Source organism: Oncorhynchus keta, chromosome 37 (assembly GCF_023373465.1).
Source record: "Oncorhynchus keta strain PuntledgeMale-10-30-2019 chromosome 37, Oket_V2, whole genome shotgun sequence".
Classification (NCBI taxonomy): domain Eukaryota; kingdom Metazoa; phylum Chordata; class Actinopteri; order Salmoniformes; family Salmonidae; genus Oncorhynchus; species Oncorhynchus keta.
The window spans coordinates 18989676-19009415 of NC_068457.1; the positions used below are offsets into that span (position 1 = coordinate 18989676).

The 19740-nt window shown below is 39.6% G+C and overlaps 1 protein-coding gene across 1 annotated transcript in view; it reads left to right on the plus strand.

The window, feature by feature from the left end:
* Positions 1 to 18831, plus strand: part of LOC118379242 (glutamate receptor ionotropic, NMDA 3B-like) — a 52459-nt gene extending 33628 nt beyond the window's left edge. Inside the window, exons 11-17 of the mRNA XM_052499471.1 lie at positions 10466 to 10581; positions 10891 to 10969; positions 11381 to 11453; positions 14215 to 14379; positions 14774 to 14841; positions 16283 to 16524; positions 16920 to 18831. Of these exons, the coding sequence (XP_052355431.1) occupies positions 10466 to 10581; positions 10891 to 10969; positions 11381 to 11453; positions 14215 to 14379; positions 14774 to 14841; positions 16283 to 16524; positions 16920 to 17851 (1675 nt within the window). The 3' untranslated portion in view covers positions 17852 to 18831. The remainder of the gene's footprint in view (positions 1 to 10465; positions 10582 to 10890; positions 10970 to 11380; positions 11454 to 14214; positions 14380 to 14773; positions 14842 to 16282; positions 16525 to 16919) is intronic.
* The last annotated feature ends 909 nt before the right edge of the window (positions 18832 to 19740 follow it).

The window sequence follows — 19740 nt, forward strand, 5'->3', positions numbered from 1 at the left end:
TCTATTTCTTTCATCACATTGCCGGGGGTCAGAAGTTTACATACACTCAATTAGTATTTGGTAGCATTGCCTTTAAATTGTTTAACTTCAGTCAAATGTTTCGGTTAGCCTTCCACAAGCTTCCCACAATAAGTTGGGTGAATTTTGGCCCATTCCTCCTGACATAGCTGGTGTAACTCAGTCAGGTTTGTAGGCCTCCTTGCTCGCACACGCTTTTTCAGTTTTGCCCACACATTTTCTATAGGATTGAGGTCAGGGCTTTGTGATGGCCACTCCAATACTTTGACTTTGTTGTCCTTAGGCCATTTTGCCACAACTTTGAAAGTATGCTTAGGGTCATTGTCCATTTGGAAGACTCATTTGCGACCAAACTTTAACTTCCTGACTGATATCATGAGATGTTGTTTCAATATATCCACATAATTGTCCTACCTCATGATGCCATATATTTTGTGAAGTGGCTGTTTAAAGGCACAGTCAACTGAGTGTATGTAAACTTCTGACTCAGTGGATTTGTGATACAGTGAATTATAAGTGAAATAATCCGTCTGTAAACAGTTGTTGGAAAAATTACTTGTGTCATGCACAAAGTAGATGTCCTAACCGACTTGCCAAAACTATAGTTTGATAACAAGACATTTGCGTAGTGGATGAAAAACGAGTTTTAATGACTCCAACCTATGTTTATGTAAACTTCAGACTTCAACTGTACTTCTTGAAGTTGTAGATACCCATAAGAACAGGAAACATTTCTACTTTACTAAACTGTCAGATTCTAGAATAGGCTACGTAAAACAAACTTTCTATTTTGTTTCTGTGTTACTATGTAGAGAATAATTGAGCTGGAAGGACATGAAATGACCCACAGTCTTGTTTTTGTGGACGAGGTTGGGTTCAATCTGGCCAAAGACAGGAGACGTGGACGCAATCTCATTGGACACCGAGTCACAATTGCCACACCAAGCCATATTACAATGTGTGCTGCCGTTTCTGAGAATGGTGTGAGCACATATTCCACACATTGGGCCCTATAACACTCAACTTCTCCTGTCCTTCCTAAATACACTTTACAGAGACCTAATACCAGAACACCAAAGAGGTTTAGTTAGACCAGATTTGACAAATTATGTAATTGTGTGGGATGTCAGCTTCCACCGAACCAACATCGTTAGGGAATGGTTTGCTGGGCATGAAACATTAACAATGGAGTCCCTTCCATCATCCTCCCCAATCCTGAATCCGATAGAAAAGTTTTTTTCAGCATGGAGGTGGAAAGAATATGACTGTCGGGCACAAGATCAGATGTCTCTGTTAGATGCCGTGAATACTGCTTGTGAGGACATGACAGGCGATCACTGCAGGGGATGGTTGCTCCACATAAGGAGATGTGATGTTGACAAACGTCTCTGGCCAGACCAACAAGAGTGACAGGATGTTACTTTTCAGAACCACCGCAGGGTTTTTCATTGATGCAGGTTTTTTTTCATGGGATGTCATTTTGTGGTAGATTTTTCTGTTCACTAAAAATGACTTTACATGTAAGAAATATGTAAACATTGACATGCAAATGTGAATTTTCTGTTAACATGTAAAACATTGCTACTGTACAAAAATAATGGTACTGTATACATACAAATGGGCCATCCCCTTTGACCTACTGTTGAAATCGGTTACTAAAAAGCTCAGTGTGATGCACAATAGCATTCAGCTAGACACAACTGACATTCTGGTATAGTGCAGTCAGTGTCAACAAAAATGTATAACACAACTGACATTTGTAATATAACAAACATTTCCAGGGTTGGCTGACATGGTGAAAAAACATCTAAACATTTTGACCAGTACGGCTCACGCGATGACAAAACAACGTTTCAGTTTGGTGGCATTGGCCAATTTACTGACACAATAAACTAGTTTTGGAAGCATGAATTAAATGTTTTGGGTGAGTTACTACATTTTGCAGTCATGCAATAGAGTCGGGATGTCCCATAAAACAGTTGTGACAATTACACTTACAGTTTAGAGAACGTTCAGACTGTGTCAAAAAATTAGTCAAAGCGATTGAGGAAAACTGTAATAGAACGTATCTAATCGAGTTAAACTGTCTTCATAACTGTAATATAACGTAGCAGATGGAATGAAACTGTCTTCATCACTGTAATAGAACGTAGCAGATGGAATGAAACTGTCTTCATCACTGTAATAGAACGTAGCAGATGGAGTTAAACTGTCTTCATAACTGTAATAGAACGTAGCAGATGGAGTTAAACTGTCTTCATAACTGTAATAGAACGTAGCAGATGGAATGAAACTGTCTTCATCACTGTAATAGAACGTAGCAGATGGAGTTAAACTGTCTTCATAACTGTAATAGAACGTAGCAGATGGAGTTAAACTGTCTTCATAACTGTAATAGAACGTAGCAGATGGAGGTAGTAAACTGTCTTCATAACTGTAATAGAACGTAGCAGATGGAATGAAACTGTCTTCATCACTGTAATAGAACGTAGCAGATGGAGGTAGTAAACTGTCTTCATAACTGTAATAGAACGTAGCAGATGGAGGTAGTAAACTGTCTTCATAACTGTAATAGAACGTAGCAGATGGAGTTAAACTGTCTTCATAACTGTAATAGAACGTAGCAGATGGAGGTAGTAAACTGTCTTCATAACTGTAATAGAACGTAGCAGATGGAGTTAAACTGTCTTCATAACTGTAATAGAACGTATCAAATGGAGTTAAACTGTCTTCATAACTGTAATAGAACGTAGCAGATGGAGTTAAACTGTCTTCATAACTGTAATAGAACGTAGCAGATGGTGTTAAACTGTCTTCACAACTGTAATAGAACGTAGCAGATGGAGTTAAACTGTCTTCATAACTGTAATAGAACGTAGCAGATGGAGTTAAACTGTCTTCATAACTGTAATAGAACGTAGCAGATGGAGTTAAACTGTCTTCATAACTGTAATAGAACGTAGCAGATGGAGTTAAACTGTCTTCATAACTGTAATAGAACGTAGCAGATGGAGATAAACTGTCTTCATAACTGTAATAGAACGTAGCAGATGGCGTTAAACTGTATTCATAACTGTAATAGAACGTAGCAGATGGAGTTAAACTGTCTTCATAACTGTAATAGAACGTAGCAGATGGAGTTAAACTGTCTTCATAACTGTAATAGAACGTAGCAGATGGAGTTAAACTGTCTTCATAACTGTAATAGAACGTAGCAGATGGAGTTAAACTGTCTTCATAACTGTAATAGAACGTAGCAGATGGAGTTAAACTGTCTTCATAACTGTAATAGAACGTATCAGATGGAGTTAAACTGTCTTCATAACTGTAATAGAACGTAGCAGATGGAGTTAAACTGTCTTCATAACTGTAATAGAACGTATCAAATGGAGTTAAACTGTCTTCATAACTGTAATAGAACGTAGCAGATGGAGTTAAACTGTCTTCATAACTGTAATAGAACGTAGCAGATGGTGTTAAACTGTCTTCACAACTGTAATAGAACGTAGCAGATGGAGTTAAACTGTCTTCATAACTGTAATAGAACGTAGCAGATGGAGTTAAACTGTCTTCATAACTGTAATAGAACGTAGCAGATGGAATGAAACTGTCTTCATCACTGTAATAGAACGTAGCAGATGGAATGAAACTGTCTTCATCACTGTAATAGAACGTAGCAGATGGAGTTAAACTGTCTTCATAACTGTAATAGAACGTAGCAGATGGAGTTAAACTGTCTTCATAACTGTAATAGAACGTAGCAGATGGAGGTAGTAAACTGTCTTCATAACTGTAATAGAACGTAGCAGATGGAATGAAACTGTCTTCATCACTGTAATAGAACGTAGCAGATGGAGGTAGTAAACTGTCTTCATAACTGTAATAGAACGTAGCAGATGGAGGTAGTAAACTGTCTTCATAACTGTAATAGAACGTATCAAATGGAGTTAAACTGTCTTCATAACTGTAATAGAACGTAGCAGATGGTGTTAAACTGTCTTCACAACTGTAATAGAACGTAGCAGATGGAGTTAAACTGTCTTCATAACTGTAATAGAACGTAGCAGATGGAGTTAAACTGTCTTCATAACTGTAATAGAACGTAGCAGATGGAGTTAAACTGTCTTCATAACTGTAATAGAACGTAGCAGATGGAGTTAAACTGTCTTCATAACTGTGATAGAACGTAGCAGATGGAGATAAACTGTCTTCATAACTGTAATAGAACGTAGCAGATGGCGTTAAACTGTATTCATAACTGTAATAGAACGTAGCAGATGGAGTTAAACTGTCTTCATAACTGTAATAGAACGTAGCAGATGGAGTTAAACTGTCTTCATAACTGTAATAGAACGTAGCAGATGGAGTTAAACTGTCTTCATAACTGTAATAGAACGTAGCAGATGGAGTTAAACTGTCTTCATAACTGTAATAGAACGTAGCAGATGGAGTTAAACTGTCTTCATAACTGTAATAGAACGTATCAGATGGAGTTAAACTGTCTTCATAACTGTAATAGAACGTAGCAGATGGAGTTAAACTGTCTTCATAACTGTAATAGAACGTAGCAGATGGAGTTAAACTGTCTTCATAACTGTAATAGAACGTAGCAGATGGAGTTAAACTGTCTTCATAACTGTAATAGAACGTAGCAGATGGAGTTAAACTGTCTTCATAACTGTAATAGAACGTAGCAGATGGAGATAAACTGTCTTCATAACTGTAATAGAACGTAGCAGATGGCGTTAAACTGTATTCATAACTGTAATAGAACGTAGCAGATGGAGTTAAACTGTCTTCATAACTGTAATAGAACGTAGCAGATGGAGTTAAACTGTCTTCATAACTGTAATAGAACGTAGCAGATGGAGTTAAACTGTCTTCATAACTGTAATAGAACGTAGCAGATGGAGTTAAACTGTCTTCATAACTGTAATAGAACGTAGCAGATGGAGTTAAACTGTCTTCATAACTGTAATAGAACGTATCAGATGGAGTTAAACTGTCTTCATAACTGTAATAGAACGTAGCAGATGGAGTTAAACTGTCTTCATAACTGTAATAGAACGTAGCAGATGGAATGAAACTGTCTTCATCACTGTAATAGAACGTAGCAGATGGAGTTAAACTGTCTTCATAACTGTAATAGAACGTATCAAATGGAGTTAAACTGTCTTCATAACTGTAATAGAACGTAGCAGATGGAGTTAAACTGTCTTCATAACTGTAATAGAACGTAGCAGATGGAATGAAACTGTCTTCATCACTGTAATAGAACGTAGCAGATGGAGTTAAACTGTCTTCATAACTGTAATAGAACGTAGCAGATGGAGTTAAACTGTCTTCATAACTGTAATAGAACGTAGCAGATGGAGGTAGTAAACTGTCTTCATAACTGTAATAGAACGTAGCAGATGGAATGAAACTGTCTTCATCACTGTAATAGAAACGTAGCAGATGGAGGTAGTAAACTGTCTTCATAACTGTAATAGAACGTAGCAGATGGAGGTAGTAAACTGTCTTCATAACTGTAATAGAACGTAGCAGATGGAGTTAAACTGTCTTCATAACTGTAATAGAACGTAGCAGATGGAGGTAGTAAACTGTCTTCATAACTGTAATAGAACGTAGCAGATGGAGTTAAACTGTCTTCATAACTGTAATAGAACGTATCAAATGGAGTTAAACTGTCTTCATAACTGTAATAGAACGTAGCAGATGGAGTTAAACTGTCTTCATAACTGTAATAGAACGTAGCAGATGGTGTTAAACTGTCTTCACAACTGTAATAGAACGTAGCAGATGGAGTTAAACTGTCTTCATAACTGTAATAGAACGTAGCAGATGGAGTTAAACTGTCTTCATAACTGTAATAGAACGTAGCAGATGGAGTTAAACTGTCTTCATAACTGTAATAGAACGTAGCAGATGGAGTTAAACTGTCTTCATAACTGTAATAGAACGTAGCAGATGGAGATAAACTGTCTTCATAACTGTAATAGAACGTAGCAGATGGCGTTAAACTGTATTCATAACTGTAATAGAACGTAGCAGATGGAGTTAAACTGTCTTCATAACTGTAATAGAACGTAGCAGATGGAGTTAAACTGTCTTCATAACTGTAATAGAACGTAGCAGATGGAGTTAAACTGTCTTCATAACTGTAATAGAACGTAGCAGATGGAGTTAAACTGTCTTCATAACTGTAATAGAACGTAGCAGATGGAGTTAAACTGTCTTCATAACTGTAATAGAACGTATCAGATGGAGTTAAACTGTCTTCATAACTGTAATAGAACGTAGCAGATGGAGTTAAACTGTCTTCATAACTGTAATAGAACGTAGCAGATGGAATGAAACTGTCTTCATCACTGTAATAGAACGTAGCAGATGGAGTTAAACTGTCTTCATAACTGTAATAGAACGTATCAAATGGAGTTAAACTGTCTTCATAACTGTAATAGAACGTAGCAGATGGAGTTAAACTGTCTTCATAACTGTAATAGAACGTAGCAGATGGTGTTAAACTGTCTTCACAACTGTAATAGAACGTAGCAGATGGAGTTAAACTGTCTTCATAACTGTAATAGAACGTAGCAGATGGAGTTAAACTGTCTTCATAACTGTAATAGAACGTAGCAGATGGAGTTAAACTGTCTTCATAACTGTAATAGAACGTAGCAGATGGAGTTAAACTGTCTTCATAACTGTAATAGAACGTAGCAGATGGAGATAAACTGTCTTCATAACTGTAATAGAACGTAGCAGATGGCGTTAAACTGTATTCATAACTGTAATAGAACGTAGCAGATGGAGTTAAACTGTCTTCATAACTGTAATAGAACGTAGCAGATGGAGTTAAACTGTCTTCATAACTGTAATAGAACGTAGCAGATGGAGTTAAACTGTCTTCATAACTGTAATAGAACGTAGCAGATGGAGTTAAACTGTCTTCATAACTGTAATAGAACGTAGCAGATGGAGTTAAACTGTCTTCATAACTGTAATAGAACGTATCAGATGGAGTTAAACTGTCTTCATAACTATAATAGAACGTAGCAGATGGAGTTAAACTGTCTTCATAACTGTAATAGAACGTAGCAGATGGAATGAAACTGTCTTCATCACTGTAATAGAACGTAGCAGATGGAGTTAAACTGTCTTCATAACTGTAATAGAACGTATCAAATGGAGTTAAACTGTCTTCATAACTGTAATAGAACGTAGCAGATGGAGTTAAACTGTCTTCATAACTGTAATAGAACGTAGCAGATGGAATGAAACTGTCTTCATCACTGTAATAGAACGTAGCAGATGGAGTTAAACTGTCTTCATAACTGTAATAGAACGTAGCAGATGGAGTTAAACTGTCTTCATAACTGTAATAGAACGTAGCAGATGGAGGTAGTAAACTGTCTTCATAACTGTAATAGAACGTAGCAGATGGAATGAAACTGTCTTCATCACTGTAATAGAACGTAGCAGATGGAGGTAGTAAACTGTCTTCATAACTGTAATAGAACGTAGCAGATGGAGTTAAACTGTCTTCATAACTGTAATAGAACGTAGCAGATGGAGTTAAACTGTCTTCATAACTGTAATAGAACGTAGCAGATGGTGTTAAACTGTCTTCACAACTGTAATAGAATGTAGCAGATGGAGTTAAACTGTCTTCATAACTGTAATAGAACGTAGCAGATGGAGTTAAACTGTCTTCATAACTGTAATAGAACGTAGCAGATGGTGTTAAACTGTCTTCATAACTGTAATAGAACGTAGCAGATGGAGTTAAACTGTCTTCATAACTGTAATAGAACGTAGCAGATGGAGTTAAACTGTCTTCATAACTGTAATAGAACGTAGCAGATGGAGTTAAACTGTCTTCATAACTGTAATAGAACGTAGCAGATGGAGTTAAACTGTCTTCATAACGGTAATAGAACGTAGCAGATGGAGTTAAACTGTCTTCATAACTGTAATATAACGTAGCAGATGGAGTTAAACTGTCTTCATAACTGTAATAGAACGTAGCAGATGGAGTTAAACTGTCTTCATAACTGTAATAGAACGTAGCAGATGGAGTTAAACTGTCTTCATAACTGTAATAGAACGTAGCAGATGGAATGAAACTATCTTCATCACTGTAATAGAACGTAGCAGATGGAGTTAAACTGTCTTCATAACTGTAATAGAACGTAGCAGATGGAGTTAAACTGTCTTCATAACTGTAATAGAACGTAGCAGATGGAGGTAGTAAACTGTCTTCATAACTGTAATAGAACGTAGCAGATGGAGTTAAACTGTCTTCATAACTGTAATAGAACGTATCAAATGGAGTTAAACTGTCTTCATAACTGTAATAGAACGTAGCAGATGGAGTTAAACTGTCTTCATAACTGTAATAGAACGTAGCAGATGGTGTTAAACTGTCTTCACAACTGTAATAGAACGTAGCAGATGGAGTTAAACTGTCTTCATAACTGTAATAGAACGTAGCAGATGGAGTTAAACTGTCTTCATAACTGTAATAGAACGTAGCAGATGGAGTTAAACTGTCTTCATAACTGTAATAGAACGTAGCAGATGGTGTTAAACTGTCTTCACAACTGTAATAGAATGTAGCAGATGGAGTTAAACTGTCTTCATAACTGTAATAGAACGTAGCAGATGGAGTTAAACTGTCTTCATAACTGTAATAGAACGTAGCAGATGGAGTTAAACTGTCTTCATAACTGTAATAGAACGTAGCAGATGGAGTTAAACTGTCTTCATAACTGTAATAGAACGTAGCAGATGGAGTTAAACTGTCTTCATAACTGTAATAGAACGTAGCAGATGGAGATAAACTGTCTTCATAACTGTAATAGAACGTAGCAGATGGAGTTAAACTGTCTTCATAACTGTAATAGAACGTAGCAGATGGAGTTAAACTGTCTTCATAACTGTAATAGAACGTAGCAGATGGAGTTAAACTGTCTTCATAACTGTAATAGAACGTAGCAGATGGAGTTAAACTGTCTTCATAACTGTAATAGAACGTAGCAGATGGAGTTAAACTGTCTTCATAACTGTAATAGAACGTAGCAGATGGAGATAAACTGTCTTCATAACTGTAATAGAACATAGCAGATGGAGTTAAACTGTCTTCATAACTGTAATAGAACGTAGCAGATGGAACTAAACTGTCTTCATAACTGTAATAGAACGTAGCAGATGGAGATAAACTGTCTTCATAACTGTAATAGAACGTAGCAGATGGAACTAAACTGTCTTCATAACTGTAATAGAACGTAGCAGATGGAGTTAAACTGTCTTCATAACTGTAATAGAACGTAGCAGATGGAGTTAAACTGTCTTCATAACTGTAATAGAACGTAGCAGATGGAGTTAAACTGTCTTCATAACTGTAATAGAACGTAGCAGATGGAGTTAAACTGTCTTCATAACTGTAATAGAACGTAGCAGATGGAGATAAACTGTCTTCATAACTGTAATAGAACGTAGCAGATGGAGTTAAACTGTCTTCATAACTGTAATAGAACGTAGCAGATGGAGTTAAACTGTCTTCATAACTGTAATAGAACGTAGCAGATGGAGTTAAACTGTCTTCATAACTGTAATAGAACGTAGCAGATGGAGTTAAACTGTCTTCATAACTGTAATAGAACGTAGCAGATGGAGTTAAACTGTCTTCATAACTGTAATAGAACGTAGCAGATGGAGATAAACTGTCTTCATAACTGTAATAGAACATAGCAGATGGAGTTAAACTGTCTTCATAACTGTAATAGAACGTAGCAGATGGAACTAAACTGTCTTCATAACTGTAATAGAACGTAGCAGATGGAGATAAACTGTCTTCATAACTGTAATAGAACGTAGCAGATGGAACTAAACTGTCTTCATAACTGTAATAGAACGTAGCAGATGGAGTTAAACTGTCTTCATAACTGTAATAGAACGTAGCAGATGGAGTTAAACTGTCTTCATAACTGTAATAGAACGTAGCAGATGGAATTAAACTGTCTTCATAACTGTAATAGAACGTAGCAGATGGAATTAAACTGTCTTCATAACTGTAGATGTGCACACACACACACACAAACGCACACATCCCCACCTGTGCTGGGTGGGAGTTTATGTTGTATTGTTTACATTAAGTGTATTGCAATCATGAAGTCTTTTAAATTACCCTTGAGGACCTCAATGCAATAATGTTAATGCTATTTTATTGAAGTTATGCATATCTGATCGGTGTTGCTTTGGATTTATCTGTGTGTGTGTGTGTGTGTGTGTGTGTGTGTGTGTGTGTGTGTGTGTGTGTGTGTGTGTGTGTGTGTGTGTGTGTGTGTGTGTGTGTGTGTGTGTGTGTGTGTGTGTGTGTGTGTGTGTGTGTGTGTGTGTGTGTGTGTGTGTGTGTGTGTGTGTGTGTGTGTGTGTGTGTTAGGACAGATCCTCCCCTACTAGATGCCTTCATCATGGATAAAGCTCTATTGGACTATGAAGTCTCCATCGATGCTGAGTGTAAACTAGCGACTGTGGGCAAGCCTTTTGCTATAGAGGGTAAGATAGACATAGACACACACACACACACAATGTTAGAAAGGTTTTTACTGCTATGGCTAGTCTGAGTGCCAGTCTGTTTGTACCATCATGCCAACTCATTGTTATTCAGTGTCATGCCAAACATGTTTGACTTGACAATGACAACAAGGAATTTGGCAAGAGAACTAACAGATCTGGGACCAGGCTAGCTATTCACTGTGACAGACAGATGATTTAACTTGTGTGTATGTTTGTGTGTGTGTGTGTTTGTGTGAGTATGTGTGTGGGTGTGCATGTGTGTGTGTGTGTGCATGTGTGTGTGTCCAGGTTATGGTATAGGTGTTGCCCAAGGCTCTCCTCTCACTGCCAACGTGTCTGAATTCATCAGTCGCTACAAGTCAGAAGGGTACGGTAGCACACACACACACACACACACACACACACACACACACACACACACACACACACACACACACACACACACACACACACACACACACACACACACACACACACACACACACACACACAGGCATACAGCATGTGTAGTAATTCAGTAATGAAATGACAGGCCCCCACCTGCCTCGACTTCACCTGTCAGATTTGAAGTTGAAACATAGTATTTTTGAGTTCAGGTATAAAGCACTGGGGAACAGTGACATTCTGTGTGATGGCCTCTCATGTTGTTATCACTGCGATTGTTTAGCCCAACGGTATTCGCAAGTTACGGATGTGCATATCACCCTCATTTTCATCACTATTTCATTGACTTGTTTTGTTGATCTGACACTAGTATTAACATGATGTGTTGTACCAGGTACATGGACATATTACATGAGAAATGGTACAAGGTGGTGCCATGTGGGAAACGAGTGTTCACAAACACTGAGGTGAGTGTGTGTGTGTGTGTGTGTGTGTGTGTGTGTGTGTGTGTGTGTGTGTGTGTGTGTGTGTGTGTGTGTGTGTGTGTGTGTGTGTGTGTGTGTGTGTGTGCGTGCGTGCGTGCGTGCGTGCGTGCGTGCGTGCGTGCGTGCGTGCGTGCGTGCGTGCGTGCGTGCGTGCGTGCGTGCGTGCGTGCGTGCGTGCGTGCGTGCGTGTGTGTGTGTGTGTGTGTTGAAGGTCATAGTCGACAGAAGCAACAACCAAACTCTTTCTATATACTGTGGTGTCTGTGTTTGTTGTCTGACCTCTGTCTGACCTCTAACTGCCAGACAGACTCCTCATAGATTTAGCTGACAAAATGGTACTCCTTCTTCACAATCACAAACTCACACCTGCTTCCCCCATAGTGTTGGTATACAGCCAGCCTAGCCAGAATTCTAGTCCCGTATCTCAGCCTCCCGCTGGGACAGAGACAAACAGGACTCGCTTCCAGGCGCACACACACACACACACACACACACACACACACACACACACACACACACACACACACACACACACACACACACACACACACAAACACACACACATACACACATACACACACTCCAATCTACAGACCTGATATATAGCTGCTGGCAAAGACTCTTTTACCCTCCCCCCCCTCCTAGTCCTTGGCATATGAGATAAAATCTGTGATGTGTGTGTGTGTGTGTGTGTGTGTGTGTGTGTGTGTGTGTGTGTGTGTGTGTGTGTGTGTGTGTGTGTGTGTGTGTGTGTGTGTGTGTGTGTGTGTGTGTGTGTGTGTGTGTGTGTGTGTGTGTGTGTGTGTGTGTGTGTGTGTGTGTGTGAACTACAACAGCCTCTCCCCAGAGAGAGGAAGGCTTAGGGCCATGAGAAACTCTCTGTATCAGAGGGATGATATTCTTCATATTTATGCAGAAGTTAGAATACATAGAGCAGACTTGAGGCAGTTCTACAGAATAACAACATGAGGCAGGACAGAAGTCCACGATCCAAGGTGTACCTCTGGGTCACATGGGGTGGCTCACATTGTGTCGTTCCAGGTGCTTCTAGAGGAAATAGACAGAGAAACGATGGCAGTGTTTTGCCTGATAAGGGTACTTGTAGTTTCCCATAGAGACTGTATGTGCGTGCAGCGTGCGGTAATGAGTGTATGTGTGCTATTCGTTCTGGTCAGAAGACTTGTGTCCCTGTAGATCATGGGGATGGAGATGGTTATTATGGGATGGCAGAGAGAGAAGGACATGGTCCTGTTTGAATACTTACTACCTTCCCTGTTTCAGTAAAAAGCTGAGGGAAGGGGCTGGAGAAGTCTAACCACTCTCAAATTCATAGACAGCGCTATGGATGCTAGGACTGACCATCCATGATATCAACATTTTCGAGGTTATATAGTGTTTGTTTACATTTACTATGTTTACACACATTTGAGTAAAACAAGCTAATATTTTACAGCCAGCAGCATACCACCCTACAGCATAACACCCAGCATCTCACTGCTGGCTGGCTTCTGAAGCTAACTAGGGTTGGTCCCTGGATGGGAGACCAGATGTTGCTGGAAGTGGTGTTGGAGGGCAAGTAGGAGGCACCCTTTCCTCTGGTCTAAAAAAAAATATCCCAATGCCCCAGGGCAGTGATTAGGGACATTGCCCTGTGTAGGTGCCGTCTTTCTGATGGAATGTTAAACGGGTGTCCTGACTCTCTGTGGTCCACTAAAGATCCCATGGCACTTATCGTAAGAGTAGGGGTGTGAAACCTAAATTCCCAATCTGGCCCTCATACCATCACAGTCACCTAATCATCCCCAGTTGCCAATTGGCTCATTCATCCCCCTTCCTCTCCCCTGTAACTATTCCCCAGGTTGTTGCTGTAAATGAGAATGTGTTCTCAGTCAACTTACCTGGTAAAATAAGGGTTAAATAAATAGTGTTTTGACGGGGTACGAAAGTTTAACTAAGCTCATGAGGCATTAATTAGTAAGTTATACTCTTCAAGAATCAATCAAATCAAATGTTATTTGTCACATACACATGGTTAGCAGATGTCAATGCGAGTGTAGTGAAATGGATACATTCTCACCAAAATTGTAGCAACTGCAGATTGCCCCGTTAAGGTCATCACTGATAGGTGGATGCAACTGGCTCGAGTTTTGCTCAGAGCCAGTGATGTGATGATGTCAGGTGACGGAGAAAGTGGAACTACTGGTTCACTCTGCCATCTAGAGGCCACTGTTGGAACCACAGTCAACCTCATACCTTAAGGCAAAATGGGGACTGTGAAGACACATAGACAGACCATTTAATGCATTTTGTATTGTATTTTGCATTTTATTATGTATATGATGCGTGGTTGGGTTACGACTGTTATATGTGGTTGTCTCACTTGGCTATCTTAAGATGAATGCACTAGCTGTGGGTCAGTCTGGATGGGAGCGTCTGCTGAATGACTAAATTGTAATGTAAATGTAGTGCTATGTATGTATATTTACAGTATGTATAATGTGTCTTTTATTTGTTGTGTTGTGTTTCCTGTTTGGACCCCAGGATGAGTAGAGTCACTGACTGCCTCAGCAGCAGCTAACTACGGAACCTAATAATAAATACTCTCTCACCCTCTCTCACCCTCTCTCTCCCTCTCTCTAACCCTCTCTTGCACTATATATATCTCTCTCCCTCTTTATCTCTCTCTCTCACACCCTCTCTTATCCTCTATCTCTCCCTCTTTCTGACTCTCTCTCTCTCCCAGAATTTATCGATGGGGATAGATCATTTCTCAGGCCTGTTTGTGATGTTGTGTGTGGGGGTGGTTGGAGCCATTTTTACCTTGGCAGCTGAACACACCTTCTATCACCTAGTCCTGCCCCGGCTACGGCGGTCACACACACTCACCTACTGGTTGCATACCAGCCAGGTATGTAGGTACACCCCCCCCCACACACACACACACACACACACACACACACACACACACACACACACACACACACACACACACACACACACACTCATGAACTAGATCTATAGCAAGCCACCAAGCTTTTAATAGTATCTAAGATAATTAGAATTTCACACTTTTAAAAACATATTATCAAGGTGATCTTATCAAGGTGATCTTACCACTCTGATCTTATCAAGGTGATCTTAACAATGGGATCTTACCACTGTTATCTTAGCAAGGTGATCTTACCACTGTTATCTTAACAAGGTGATCTTACCACTGTGATCTTAACAAGGTGATATTATCAAGGTGATCTTTAGTGAGTGAATGTTCTCTCATCTGTGTTGTATCATCTATCTGTTGACAGAAGATCCATCGAGCCCTGAACACCCCTTACAAGGACGTAGGGAAAGAGTTGATTGGCCTGGACCACAAGTAGAGAAACACTGATCAATACTATCTATATTAGAGTATAGGTTATCAATACTGTCTATATTAGAGTAGAGGTTATCAATACTGTCTATACTCGAGTATAGGTTATCAATACGTTCTATATTAGAGTATAGGTTATCAATACTGTCTATATTAGAGTATAGGTTATCAATACTGTCTATATTAGAGTATAGGATATCAATACTGTCTATATTAGAGCATAGGTTATCAATACTGTCTATATTAGAGTATAGGTTATCAATACTGACTATATTAGAGTATAAGTTATCAATACTGTCTCTACTAGAGTATAGGTTATCAATACTGTTTATATTAGAGTATAGGTTATCAATACTGTCTATATTTGAGTATAGGTTATCAATACTGTCTCTACTAGAGGACAGGTTATCAATAATGTCTATATTACAGTATATGCTATCAATGCTATCTATATTATAGTATATGTTATCAATACTATCTATATTACCATATAGGTTATCAGAAATAGTTATATTACATTATAGGTTATCAACACTATATTTATTACAGTGTATGTTATCAATACTGTATATATTACATTATAGGTTATCAATAATATCTATATTGCAGTCTGGGTTATCAATACTATCTATATTAGAGTATAGTTTATCAATACTATCCATATTACAGTATAGGTTATCAATACTGTCTATATTAGAGTATATGTTATCAATACTGTCTAAATTACAGTATAGGCTATCAATACTATCTATATTACAGTATAGTTTATCAATACTGTCTAAATTACAGTATAGTTTATCAATACTATCTATATTACAGTATAGTTTATCAATACTGTCTAAATTGCAGTATAGTTTATCAATACTGTCTAAATTACAGTATAGTTTATCAATACTGTCTAAATTACAGTATAGTTTATCAATAATCTCTATATTACCGTATAGGTTATCAAAAATAGTTATATTACATTATAGGTTATCAATACTATATATATAGTAGAGTTTAGATTATCAATACTATCTATATTCGAGTATAGGTTATCAATACTGCCTATATTATAGTATAGGTTATCAATATTGGCAATGTTACAGTAAAGGTCATCAATACTGTCAATAGTACAGCATATATTATCAATACTATCTTTTCTACAGTATAGATAATCAATCATTTCTAAATTACACTATATGTTATCAATACTCTCTATATTAAATGATAGGTTACAAATACTCTATATTGTGTTATAGGTTATCAATACTATCTATATTACTGTATAGGTTATCAATACTGTCTATATTACAGTATTGGTTATCAATACTATCTATATTAGAGTTTAGTTTATAAATACTATATTACAGTATAGGTTATCAATATTGTCAATATTACCTTTCTTTCTCTCTCTCTCTCACTCTCCCCCCCTCCCTCTCCATATCTCTCTCTCCCCCAGTCCCTCCCCTTGTGTCTCTGACAGCTGCAGCCTCCACAGACACCAGCAGCCTCGCCCTCCTCCTCCCCCGTCTTCCCCCCTGCCTGCCCCCCTTCCTCCTCAGCCCTCCTCTCCTGCCCGGGACATCAAGGAGAACAAGAGGGTCCACTTTGATCTGGAGAGTCTACACAGCTACCGTCTACACACACACACCGCCTCGTTCTGGGGACGTCCTGGCATGGTGGGGCGACACGGCCTGGGAGGTACACACTCACTCTAACACACACATTTGTTTTACCGTCCTTGTGGGGACCAAAACATTTATTCCCATTCAAAATCCTATTTTCCCTAACCCCTAATCCTTACCCTTAACACCTAACCCTAAAACTAAACCTAACCCTATCTCTTAACCCTAGTTCTAACCCTATACCTAACCACTAAGCCTAAAATACACGTTTTCCCTGTGGGGATCAGCGAAATGTCCCCAGAATTTTCCTTGTTTCACTATCCTTTAGTCGAACTTCTGGGACCCACAAGGATTGTAAAACCAAACCACACACACACTTTACAAGCTTTATTTGAATCCACAAATCACATTCCCTTCAATGAGATTCAGAGAAAAGGTCACAAAGTTTCTGTCTTCCCCTGTCTGTTCCAGGGTGTCTGGGTGGTTTATCTCCTCCTCAGGTTAGCCTGCATGCTAACGGTGGTCCAGCATCGGCCCTGGCCTCCCCCGGCCTGGTCCTGCCTCCTCTGGGGAACCCAGGCAACCAGGCCTTCCTGTGGGAGGGAGAGCTCCAGGAGGTCCAGGGGAGGATCGAGACGTTCACAGCCCAGCTGAGAGACGCCGTGGCCAGGAGGGCCGAGATACAGACCTGCCTGGAGAACCATAAAATGAACCAGAGCACAGCTACTGCTGTCAAACTGGAGAAAGACAAGGTTGGCCAGTCACAAAGCCTGGAGAGAGTGAGAACCAACGCAGAGAAAGATAGAACCAAGGAAGAGAGAGAGGGGATCAACCAGGAGAAAGGGAGGAGTGGCAGATCAAACCTCTGTAGCAGCCTGGACAGAGACAGAGACAGAGACAGGACAAGCATGGACAGTTCCACTATGAGACAAACAGCCAGACAGGACACAGACAGGGACAGACTGTTACACCAATCAGAAACTGAGAGAGACCGAGATGACCAATCAAAAAGCCTAGACAGAAATGGGAGCAGCCAATCACATGCCTCCAACATTCTGCAGACAGGCAGGAACAGCCAATCAGAAGCTCTGACCATCCTACAGAGGAGGAGAGAGATCCAATCAAAAACCTCCACCAGCCTGGACAGAGAGACAACCAACCAATCAGGTGCTGTCAATACACTGCAGGGAGAAAGAACTGTCCAATCACGTAACTCCACCAGTCTGGAGAGAGGAAGAGCCAGGCAATCAGGTGCAGTGAAAGACCAGGAGAGGGGGAGAACTGTCCAAACACGGACAGGGGCTGGTCTGGACAGACTGAGAGCTAGCCAATCCAGTGCCTGCACTGGGAATCTGGTTAGAGAACGTCCCACCCCCATGGACACCCAGAAGAGTTTGTGTTAGTCGTTTGATTGGTTATTTATTAGAACACAAAAGACCAATTAGAGGGCTGGAAAAGAATCTAACAGGTCCAAATGATGATGAGTTTAAAAAAACAATGACAGAGATGTGGTACTGGTCCATTTGCCTCTGATGTCAACGGCTGCTGTCTGTTAACAAAATGTCTGATCAGAACTTTACCCGTCTACTGTTTGTCTCCACTAGGTGTGTTTCCTTTTTGTTTCTAACTATTAATAGCTCTCTCTCTTCATCTCGTACCCCTGGGTTGTGTTCACTAGGAACCAAACAGAAGCAAACAGAACAAAACGGGAAGGGACCTACCTGATTTTGTCCAATAGAATCTCTCGTTTTTGTTGCAGAAGGTTTTTCTGTTTGGAGCGAACGGTTTCCGTTGCAATGGTTTGTGATTAATGTATACACCCCAGGTCTGTAGTCAGTTCTCAGTGGGTCATTCAAGGTACACATGGGGCTCCTAAATGTTCAATCAAATGCTATTTCCACCCGACCGGGTAAGAATCGGCTATCCCAGAGGGCAAACTACACGTGTCCACTGTCATTGTCCTGACTGATCCTCTATAAGGACCTTGAGTTGGTTTGATACTATGCAGTTGAATTGAATTTACTTTAATGGAATTTGTATGTTGGATGTCATGGTGGTGTCAAATGTAACTATACAGTGACAATAGTCGAAACTGGAAGTGGATGAATTAGGTGGACGTGGAAAGAGAGAAGGCGGTTGTATTTGAGCCTATAGCAGGTGTTTTAGAAGAGATGCAGGTTGCTAGGTTACCTGTAGAGGACTGAGGAGTGTTGTAGATATGTTGTTCTGGTGTTGATGGGCCGTGTTCGGTGTCCCATAATGCTGCCTATAACAACAGCTATATTCTCACACACAACAGAATTGTATCAGCCTATTATTGGGACTCGTATCATGTTGTTGTATATCATTTCCATATTTTTAAATTAAACATTTATATACTGGTTTTAATGCAACAAATTACCACAGACTGTAATGACAGTCTATACCACAAGGTGGTGCCTGGATCTCTCTCTCTCTCTCTCTCTCACACACACACACACACACACACACACACACACAGACACACACAAAAGAACACACACAACCTACTCAACTAAGCAACTGAAACATTATTTCATGGATGAGAAGGAAAATATTATAATATTTCACTGTCATAGTAATAACAATTCTCATTTTGTCTTTCCCTCAATTCTGTGATATTTAGCAACCCCCACCCCCAACACATACACACAATCACACATAAAGGTGTGCACACACACACAATCACCCAGTTATAGTAATTTGCTGTGAAATTAAAAGACAAACCTCTCATGGTTAATCCACCCAAAATCACACGCTCTGATTACATGATCCTGACGAGCAATTAGAACACTGCTGCGCCTCACTCGTATGAATCAAAGCTCCGATTTAACTCATCTGTACAAGTGTGTGTGTGTGTGTGTGTGTGTGTGTGTGTGTGTGTGTGTGTGTGTGTGTGTGTGTGTGTGTGTGTGTGTGTGTGTGTGTGTGTGTGTGTGTGTCACAGTGAACAAAATGAGGTCAGACAACAGTTGTATCTAAATGTATGGATGTTATACATCTGACATATTGACATATTTACTCAGGCATACGGAGCAGAGGTAGGGGAATATATATGCACACACACAGTCCCCATTCCCAGTGACTCTGGTCTGTGTGAAGCCTGCAGGATATTTTAGTCTTAGTCACGCATGTTAGAACACACACACATTAACCCACGCATCCTAAAATACATCTTTCTGCATCACTGTTTGTTGTTCTCTCTTTATCTCTTTCTCCATCTCCGTCCCTTCATATCTCTGTGAGAAGTGAGACAGTACGAGATATGGACAGA